A 10,964-nucleotide genomic window follows, 5' to 3' on the forward strand; every position below is an offset into this window, starting at 1 on the left:
ATAATAATCAGAATAATTTATTGTAAAGAATTTAGATGACAATTTATTTTTAATATAGTAATTTTCAAATTTTACAGGTTACCTACTGCTCATACGTGTTTTAATGTACTGTTACTTCCAGAATACTCCAGTAAAGAAAAACTACAAGAACGTCTTCTGAAAGCAATTAATTATTCAAAAGGATTTGGCATGCTCTGATAACACAATTATTTGTGTAGGAAATTGCTTCATATATAGGAACTGTGAAATTTTTTTAACATAAATTAAATAATTGTTTGTGTAAAAAATTTTTTTCCTGTAGAAATTTCAAATTTTTAATAATCTTCATCCCTACATTTTCTGCACATTAAAATGACAATATAATTTAAACCTATATTTTCCTCAAAAGTATTTTGTCAATTAGGTATCAACGATTGTGTCACTAACAAAATTTGTGTGAATCATTTTTTCCAAGTACAGATGTTATATTTTTAACATAACCTAAGTAAAACTTTTATGTAAATGAAATTAATATTTGAAAAACTTTATAATTATTGCTATCATCAAATGTGTAACATGATGATAAAGAAACTTTCGTTATAATGTTTCTTTGTATATAACAAAAGTAGAAATAATTCATAAATATATTGCCAGAAGATATCTTAAACTTTTAAGTTTATTGGTATACTCAGAGGAATTGTGTCTTGATTCAGACACATGTATATAGATTATGTACAATTTGTGCTGTTTAGTCATTGATTAGAAATTTTGAAAATAAATTTGTTGACACATTTTTTTTTTTAAAATACTCAAAAGTTTTGCGAAAGATTTTTATGTTCGGACAACGAACACATGATCGGATAACGAACACCCCACAGAACAAACACAAGAAGAAGCAACGTAAAGTAATGAATACCGATTGGACTTTCCTTGTCTTCGGGCAACAATTCGGAATTTTTCGGAGTGTGGGAGACGTCGAAATCTACGCTCAAGCCGGTATATACCGATCGGATAGTATTCCTCCGAACTTTAAAACTCTCCCTTATAGTTCCAGCATTTTATTTTTCTGACAAAATAATTCTTTTATGTATTCGCGAGACTGTCGGGTAGGCACTCGTTAAGTTTTGCGTCTGTTTTTCTTTTCGAAAGGTCAGAGTATAATAGCAAAGTAGAGAGTGGGCAGAAGATGCCTAATGTTTCTGGGCAGTATGGCTTGAACAGGTCTACAGTAGGCCGTAGTTAAATCTTATCTAAGAAAGATACTGTATTATCAAGAAGACTCAAGCAGCTAAAGAAGTAACAAAAATCACATCTGAGATATAAAGAACATCGAAGAGTTCATAATGGAATCCGAAACGGATCTGACGACAGAAGAACGCCAAGAACTCTTGAATGAATAACACCAAGAAACTCGACGAGATATGTTTTCTTCTGAAAAAGAGGATTAATGCCGATATCTGTTATTAAAGATCTTTTGTAGTAGTAGGAGGATGTGAAAATAACGATCATAGATTGGCATCCAAACCAGGTTGAGGCTTGGGGATTTCTACAATTGCAATGCTATTAATAACTACTTACGAAAAATCCTGAAGAGAGAAAAGCAATCGACATTAGACAGATTATTTAACCCTTTCAAATGGAAANCTGTGGCAATTGCCAACAGAGTCGATGAGGCCTGGATATCTTTGCAGCCAATCCTGTTTGTCTTTTATCTAGCACAATATACTCCCACATTTTTTAGAAGGTAAGACATTCTTAAAAGATACCAATAGTATTTATATATGCATAAACCATTAAATGTATTTTTTTAAATAGTTTCCTTGTGAAGAAATTTGTGACCAAAGAAAGAGCAGCTGCATGGAGAGAAGGACAATCTTAATTTGAGTGAAACAGCATCAGTTTTCTAATTATTAAGTTTAGAATATTATAGGGTTAAAGGTGGATTTGCAATGTGTTAATTACTCTGTTTTTTCTACAAGATTATGGTCTTTGATTCACTCATTTTTTATGAAAATAATTTTAATTTCATATCTATCAACTGTCAAAAATAACAATTATAATCAATGATTGTGGGTACCATGCATGGTTTGATTTTATAAATTAATTCGTCTTTTGCAAGTAATCAACAGTTACCCATAAACTTTAAACAAATTCTATGCATGATTTAACACATGCTAAAATGTTTGTATGAAAATGTTTTATAAAATAATGTATAAAACACTACAATAAATTTATATAATTAATATTTTATAGCCTAAAAAATGTTGTGATTTTTATCTCTGAAATTTATATTTGAAAATTGCCAGTTTTATTCAAATTTACTGAAATGTGCCTTATTTTTTTTGATATTAGAGATAATAAAATTTATTTAGAAAATTTTTGAATATATAATTTAATTAAAACCATTTCCATTTTTAAATTGATTCTTTGGGATTAAATTGAGTAGAATTTGTGGAATCATTTAAAGTATATAAAAAATTATGATTTTATAATTACTAAATGTATTAAAATGAGTTTATTTAAAGGATAAATTTAAAGGAGTTTATTTAATAAAAATGAGTTTATTTATTTAAATTACATTTATTAATGTAATTTGTTTACATTATTTGGAATACTGTAAACAAATTCCAAATAATTGGATGACTGAAATTTAGTTACAGAACAATCTGCAATACAGTCCCATCCATGTGCTAAATAGTTGTAAAGATAAAATAAATTAATTATATTTCAAATTAATTTTATGCAACAAATAGATATGTGATCATATATTCATGACCTTTCAAGCTATTGTTTCATTAGACCTTTTATTTCTTTAATATCAATAATATCTGTCCAAATTAATACCACCTAATTGTTCAATCTGTTGGTTTTTTGAACAAAAATGAATAAAATGCTCACTGTTCAGTTGCCTCACAATTTCTTGAAGAACCTCTATGACCTTCTATGAGCTAATTCCTAAATTCATCAATTTGCAAGCATTCCTATGTTAGCGAACAAAGCAAAAGAAAAGACAGTATATCCGGATAAGAGGTTGGAGAAACTATGCTATGGATTTTTGATCTTGATGAAACTTATTGTCTTGTAATTTTAAAATATTTCAGATGTACATATGAGCCAGATTAGTCCAACAACTGCTAAATATTCCTTCAAAATAACTCAGAAAAATCAGGCAATATTTAGCAATGCTAAAATGTCTACAGTTGGAAACGGTATCAATTAATGAAAGAATAAATGTCATACAAATGACATTTTTTCTTCTATTAATGTTTTTTAACTTTGTGTTATCAATGGTATATTGCAGGGGTGGGCAAGCAAGAGTTCAGTGGGAGCCAAAATGTAGGTTTTGCAAAATGCATGGGAGCCGCAGTTCTGTACTTTTTTATTCTGTACCGCAATTTTATTATATAATATAAATATAAAACAAATATTGAATTATTTTAATAAACATATTTTCACAAAATTGTAGAAATAAAATTGTAAAAATAATAATAAAAAACAGAAATTAACACTTTCAGCAAGAGCCACATGTATCTCAAAGAGAGCTGCATTTGCCCATGTCTGCACTATACATTACTCTGGGATGACCTTGGCAGGAGATTTATGATTTGATGCTTATTTTTTACTGTAGTGTCAATCAACATAAAAAATGGCCATCCAGAGTTTAAAAAGACAAATTAAGAAATCAGATATAAAACTGAAATTTTAAATAAGTTATCTTGATAGTTCAAAAATCGAAAATTTTCCAGATATGTAATTACTATTAGGACATTTTAACATAGCATACATTATATTACTTTACTTTCTAAGTATTGATGTAATATCTTAATTATATAGATTTATAAGATATAGGAAAATTTTTGTTTTGATTAAACTAAAAAAATTGAAAATATTTTATCAAATAATAATAATCAGAATAATTTATTGTAAAGAATTTAGATGACAATTTATTTTTAATATAGTAATTTTCAAATTTTACAGGTTACCTACTGCTCATACGTGTTTTAATGTACTGTTACTTCCAGAATACTCCAGTAAAGAAAAACTACAAGAACGTCTTCTGAAAGCAATTAATTATTCAAAAGGATTTGGCATGCTCTGATAACACAATTATTTGTATAGGAAATTGCTTCATATATAGGAACTGTGAAATTTTTTTAACATAAATTAAATAATTGTTTGTGTAAAAAAATTTTTTTCCTGTAGAAATTTCAAATTTTTAATAATCTTCATCCCTACATTTTCTGCACATTAAAATGACAATATAATTTAAACCTATATTTTCCTCAAAAGTATTTTGTCAATTAGGTATCAACGATTGTGTCACTAACAAAATTTGTGTGAATCATTTTTTCCAAGTACAGATGTTATATTTTTAACATAACCTAAGTAAAACTTTTATGTAAATGAAATTAATATTTGAAAAACTTTGTAATTATTGCTATCATCAAATGTGTAACATGATGATAAAGAAACTTTCGTTATAATGTTTCTTTGTATATAACAAAAGTAGAAATAATTCATAAATATATTGCCAGAAGATATCTTAAACTTCTAAGTTTATTGGTATACTCAGAGGAATTGTGTCTTGATTCAGACACATGTATATAGATTATGTACAATTTGTGCTGTTTAGTCATTGATTAGAAATTTTGAAAATAAATTTGTTGACACATTTTTTTTTTTTAAAATACTCAAAAGTTTTGCGAAAGATTTTTATGTTCGGACAACGAACACATGATCGGATAACGAACACCCCACAGAACAAACACAAGAAGAAGCAACGTAAAGTAATGAATACCGATTGGACTTTCCTTGTCTTCGGGCAACAATTCGGAACTTTTCGGAGTGTGGGAGACGTCGAAATCTACGCTCAAGCCGGTATATACCGATCGGATAGTANCTTTCTCATTTGTAAGTGTGCGCCTTAATATCAAACATTATTAAAATGTTAATGTCGACTGTCTTCTCACAAACTCGCTTTACAGTTTCCATCTATCTCCTAACAAGCTGCTAGTTGTCGTTCTGAAAAATGTAGAACAATTTTAGTTTGGAACAGAAAAGAAAATTGTTACAGTTTACAACTGGTAGTGACAGAGTCCCAGTTGGTGGTCTTTCAAAATTAAAACTGGTAATAGCCCGACATGGTCCTGATTCTGACAGGTTACCTACTGCTCATACGTGTTTTAATGTACTGTTACTTCCAGAATACTCCAGTAAAGAAAAACTACAAGAACGTCTTCTGAAAGCAATTAATTATTCAAAAGGATTTGGCATGCTCTGATAACACAATTATTTGTATAGGAAATTGCTTCATATATAGGAACTGTGAAATTTTTTTAACATAAATTAAATAATTGTTTGTGTAAAAAAATTTTTTTCCTGTAGAAATTTCAAATTTTTAATAATCTTCATCCCTACATTTTCTGCACATTAAAATGACAATATAATTTAAACCTATATTTTCCTCAAAAGTATTTTGTCAATTAGGTATCAACGATTGTGTCACTAACAAAATTTGTGTGAATCATTTTTTCCAAGTACAGATGTTATATTTTTAACATAACCTAAGTAAAACTTTTATGTAAATGAAATTAATATTTGAAAAACTTTGTAATTATTGCTATCATCAAATGTGTAACATGATGATAAAGAAACTTTTGTTATAATGTTTCTTTGTATATAACAAAAGTAGAAATAATTCATAAATATATTGCCAGAAGATATCTTAAACTTCTAAGTTTATTGGTATACTCAGAGGAATTGTGTCTTGATTCAGACACATGTATATAGATTATGTACAATTTGTGCTGTTTAGTCATTGATTAGAAATTTTGAAAATAAATTTGTTGACATAAAACCAAAATTTATTGTATATTCATTTCTTGTAATATAAATATTATATATAATTAAAATTTTTTTACTTAAGCACATCTAAAGCAAAAAATTTTCATATATCAATTTATTAATAAAAATTTAAAAGATGTGCTTTTATATTTAAAGTATTTCATCATTTTTATTTAACATGTTACCAGACAGATATGTTCTTTATATAATAATAAAAATTTATGATGTTAAAAAAGTGATAAAATTTATTTATCTACAGTGTTATACTGTAGATGAAAATTTTAACTGTTAATGCCTAATAAAAGTTGAAATTTTTGAAATAATAACCTTTAATTTTTGAATCAATCAAAATCAAATGTATTAACATTAATTCATAATACATGCCTTATATCAAATTACTATTACTTTAATTCTGATAAGAAATATACAAATGTGTGTTATACACAAACAATTATTTATATTTAAGATGCTTTGATTCTGATTTCTCATTCAGAATGTTAATAAATTTCTAACAAATCAATTCATTTTTTGCATGCAAAAGAATGTTACATAACAGTAATGTGACTCAAAAAACTATTTATTTTATTTATATTGTAGTATGATCAAATAAACAACTTTCAATAATAACAAGAATATTTAAAACAAAAAAAGCTTATATGTCTATATTGTCAATAAATTTTATTACAATATTTTTAAATAAATTATTTCATGTGGAAAGAGAATTGTAGTATTATGAAAAATGTGTAGTGGTAACTTGTTAGAGATTCAATTTTATTTTACATACATAAATTAGTTTTATTAACACTTTTGCTGTGTCGTGCAACTTTCATTACAATTATTGATGTGATTTGCATCATTTGGATGCTAGAAGTTTTTGGTAAACTGTGCGTGTTTGGATGTTGTTTACTACTTGGAAGTGTATGAAACATTTTAGAGATTATATTTTATTTCTTACTTTTCCATTACATATTTAATTATAAAATCCTTGAGTAGGTGCCAATTTATATCCTTGAGTAGGTGCCAATGACTCAATTTCACATAATCACATATAATTCCATAAAGATTGCTCAAAATGAAAAAAAAAAACATACCTTTCTATTATTATTAATTTGTGTATAACTGACATATTTTGTGGGGGAAAAAATCAGCTTATTTAGTGCAACTTTTTTTCCAATAGTGACAGCAACAGTGTTAATAAAATTACCAACTTTATTAAAGTATCCACACACTATTACATTTTTAATTGCAACATATTTCTGTTAAATAATAAAAATTTCAATAATTATAACTTTCAAATATAGAAATATGGTTGGCAGTAATAATGGTAACTTATGTGTTAAATCTAACTTATATATATATAGCACCATTTCTCTATTTTTAATTTTTATACTAAAATTTTTTCTGAAACAGTTATTAGAGTTGAACTCAAAACAGAAATTTCTGCTTTTGAAGATTACATTATATTTTGGAGCCAACCTTGTATTACATAAATCACTTTTTTTAAATTATTGAATAATCTAACAGTTCAATAACATAATCACTGAACATATGATTACCAAACCAGCATCAACTTTTTCATAATATTTTATGCATATTCACACAGATATAGTGTGATTGCAATTTGTAATTTTTGAAATATTGAAATAACACACTTTTCTAATGAAAATGTCAAAAAAGTGATAAATTTTTATCTATCAGATGAACATTTTAACTGATAATATATATACAGGAGGAGTGCAAAAGTAAGTATACAATTGAGAATCTGAGAGAAAATAATAATAAACACCAAACATATGTATTTTTATCATCTTTTATTAGTTTGTATTCCATATTTATTTCTGATTTAATTTGTAAATAAAAATAAATGTTTTTTTCTTCCTATTTTCTCCCTTATGTTTTTTTCAATAATAACAATTGTATGCACCCCCAACTTTTGCACCCCTTCCCTGTATATATCAATTTAGTGAACACACTTTTTACACAATATGTTCAAATGGAGGAAAAATTATATATATATATATATATATATATAATTTTTCCTCCATTTGAACATATTGTGTAAAAAGTGTGTTCACTAAATTGATATATACAGGGAAGGGGTGCAAAAGTTGGGGGTGCATACAATTGTTATTATTGAAAAAAACATAAGGGAGAAAATNGTATATGCAAATTTTCATTCCAAATTTCATTTTGTTTGTATTATAAAAAGTTCTCTTAATAATTTTCATTTATTTTAATAAGTCAAAAATTATACTAATTACACATTTGTCAATTACATCCTATGAATTTGAATACATTTTTTTTGTGAATAGTCTTAATTCAAATAAATAATATCTTTATTTGTGAATGCTGTCCAAGATTTTAACATCTACATAAATTGTGATTGTGGTGATAGGCATTTGATGTACAGGGTGTTTATAATTAAAGTTCCACTTTGAAATGGCCATAAAATGAAAACTATTGGACAGAATGTTATCAAACTTGATAATAGTGTACAGGACGTTGTGGGATTTTATTTCCCATGAAAAAAAAGTTCAAAAACTCGCCACCAATGGGAAATGGCACTATCTGCAATATTGTTAAACGAAATAAGACATGAAGACATCATTGAAAATGTTTTTAATCAGTTTTAAAACAAAACTGTTTGTGGGGTTACTCCTGATATGCTAAGTGCTACTGTTGAGAACACAGTAATGCAATGTAACTTGCTTATCAAAAATGGTGAACACCACATTGAACATGCTCTGTAATGTGTTTTAAAACCGATATGAAGACATCGTTGAAAATGTTTTTAGTCTTATTTCGTTTAACAATATTGCAGACAGCACCATTTCTCGTTGGTGGTGAGTTTTTGAACTTTTTTTTTCGTGGGAAATAAAATTCCATGACGTCCTTACTCTATTACCAAGTTTGATAACATTCTGTCCAGTAGTTTTCATTTTATGGCCATTTCAAAGTGAAACTTTAATTATAAACACACAGTATATATAGAGGGTGTAACAAAACTAATGGTCACAACTGTAAGAGGTGATAGACCTTACCAAAACAAACAACTTTTACCATGCAATGTGGGATCTGAAAGCAAACAGCAAGCCAAGAGAGGGTGCTTTCTCTGGAGTGGATGAAACGTCTCCTTTTGCAGAACCCATCATTCAATTTCTATTTGTTGCTAGAGATGCAGCAATATTCGAATGCAGAGAAGGCTGATATGCACATTATGTACGAGGCTGCAAACGGCAATGCTGCAGAAGCAGTAAGATTTTATCAGGAGCTGCATTGGGCCCGTCCCTTGGCCTCCCAGATCTCCCGATCTGTCCTGCCTAGATCTTTTTCTCTGGGGCTAAAAAGTGTCATTTACGAGATGCCCATTGAGTCACCAGAGAACATTGATGCCCGAATTAGCATCGCAGCTGCAGACGTTTGTGAAATTCCAGGAACCTTCCAATGTATGTGTAATTCACTCCATCGCAGATGTAAAGCCTGTAGTACAGCTGGTAGTTGCTCATTTGGGCCTTTGTTGTGAAGTTTTCAATAATAAAGATTCTTTGTCCTTTATTATTCATCTTTATTGTATTTTCCATTTTCACCAAGCAAATGCCCTCTTGAAGCTTGCTATTTGCTTTCTGACCCCACATTGCATAGTAAAAGTTGTTTGTTTTGGCAAGGTTTATAACCCCTTACAGTTGTGATCATTAGTTTTGTTACACCCTGTATTTGTGTAAACTGTTTTTAATACAGACAGATATCCTGCAAAATGTCTCTCCAGTAGAGTCTCCTAGCTTTTAATACTTGAATTTCATAGGACATGATACCTCTTGATAAATTTTTAGTAAATGTTTATATAGGAAAAAATGATTTTTAAAACTCAATATGTTTTTAACAAGACTATGTGCAGGAAAATTATACATTCCAAATACAATTGATAGAACATCAGAATCAGTTGTAGACATTTTGAAAAGCATGCCTCCAATTTTCTTCAAGCTTCAAGTCTCTACGTCACTTAATGAATATCAATCCATTATAAGAAATTGCCTTTTGTCTTAGACTAAGTAAGCAAAATACTCAAATGTTCAAACCTCTCCTTTTCATTCAAGGCCTGTTCTAGACACAACAAAAGCCTGTTATTGTGTAAGTACAAAACTTCAATATCAAAGATTGTTAAGACATCATTAAGTTTAATTCCAGTTCCTTATTGCTTTCAATATTCCTGGATATCCTTTCAGTTACAGAAGTTCCATTTTATCTACAGTATTTTATTCTAATAAATTTCCATGTCATATCATATAATACCTCATAGTAATATTTATGGTACAATACAATATTCAGACTAAGTTTTAAAACTACCATTTCAGAATGTAGAACACTTAGCATTTTACATCCTAAAATGATAGTTTGTTGCTTATATACAGTATATGTTTTAATCTTTTATGGTTACATTTTAGGAAATTGCCGGTTGGAGTGTCTTCTAATAAATTTTAATAAAATTTAGTTAATAATTATGTTAAAAGTATATAAACTCTATAACACTTTTAGTAAATACTACAAATTTAATATATTCGACCCCCCTATAACACTGTTGATTTTTCCGTTTTATATGAATTCCATGTTGTAGAAGTCACTTAGATTTTACAAATACGTGAGCCGTTCACAGCCCGGCACACGTATTTGTAAAATCTAAGTGACTTGTACAACATGGAATTCATATAAAACGGAAAAATCAACAGTGTTATAGGGGGGTCGACTGTAATCAGAATTAATAGCAACAAATGTACTATTTTATAGTAGTTTATAACAAATATGCAAATTTTTACTAGTGAAACGGTCGCGGAGGAAGATGGCGCTATTACATTTAAGAATAAATTCTAGAATTTTCGAAAATGGGAGAATTAAACGTAAATATTCAAAACATTATAGCAGAATTTAAACGTTTATGTGATAATGTTTGGCCTACACAAAAGATTTGTAGGCCTAATCCCGTCGGCACGCGCGTGCTCCGTCAAACAGAAATTACGCGCGCTCGGTCAATTAGGCACCAATTTAAAAAATTAATTAATAAACATTTAGCGTCGAAAAACGGGTAATTTTACTTTAATCCAGTTCTATGATATATTTGTAGTCGAATTTATTCAAAAAATTTTAAT

At 28.3% G+C, this 10,964-nt stretch overlaps 1 protein-coding gene and 2 long non-coding RNA genes across 3 annotated transcripts in view; all 3 read left to right on the forward strand.

Moving 5' to 3' along the window:
- The window catches only part of LOC111613467 (ubiquitin-protein ligase E3A-like), a 60,076-nt gene extending 59,557 nt beyond the window's left edge, over window positions 1-519 (forward strand). The window contains exon 9 of the mRNA XM_023354823.1: window positions 78-519. Coding sequence (XP_023210591.1) covers window positions 78-198 — 121 coding nt within the window. The 3' untranslated portion in view covers window positions 199-519. The remainder of the gene's footprint in view (window positions 1-77) is intronic.
- A 1,104-nt stretch (window positions 520-1,623) lies between these two features.
- LOC111613471 lies at window positions 1,624-2,224 on the forward strand. Its single transcript, XR_002754772.1, has 2 exons — window positions 1,624-1,723; window positions 1,795-2,224. It is a non-coding gene; the product is annotated as an uncharacterized LOC111613471 (long non-coding RNA).
- Window positions 2,225-5,060: 2,836 nt separating this feature from the next.
- Window positions 5,061-5,842, forward strand: LOC111613472. The gene is made up of 2 exons (XR_002754773.1): window positions 5,061-5,139; window positions 5,184-5,842. It is a non-coding gene; the product is annotated as an uncharacterized LOC111613472 (long non-coding RNA).
- The last annotated feature ends 5,122 nt before the right edge of the window (window positions 5,843-10,964 follow it).

Source organism: Centruroides sculpturatus, unplaced genomic scaffold, assembly GCF_000671375.1.
Source record: "Centruroides sculpturatus isolate CEXI.00-Female unplaced genomic scaffold, Cexi_2.0 scaffold1791, whole genome shotgun sequence".
Classification (NCBI taxonomy): Eukaryota; Metazoa; Arthropoda; class Arachnida; order Scorpiones; family Buthidae; genus Centruroides; species Centruroides sculpturatus.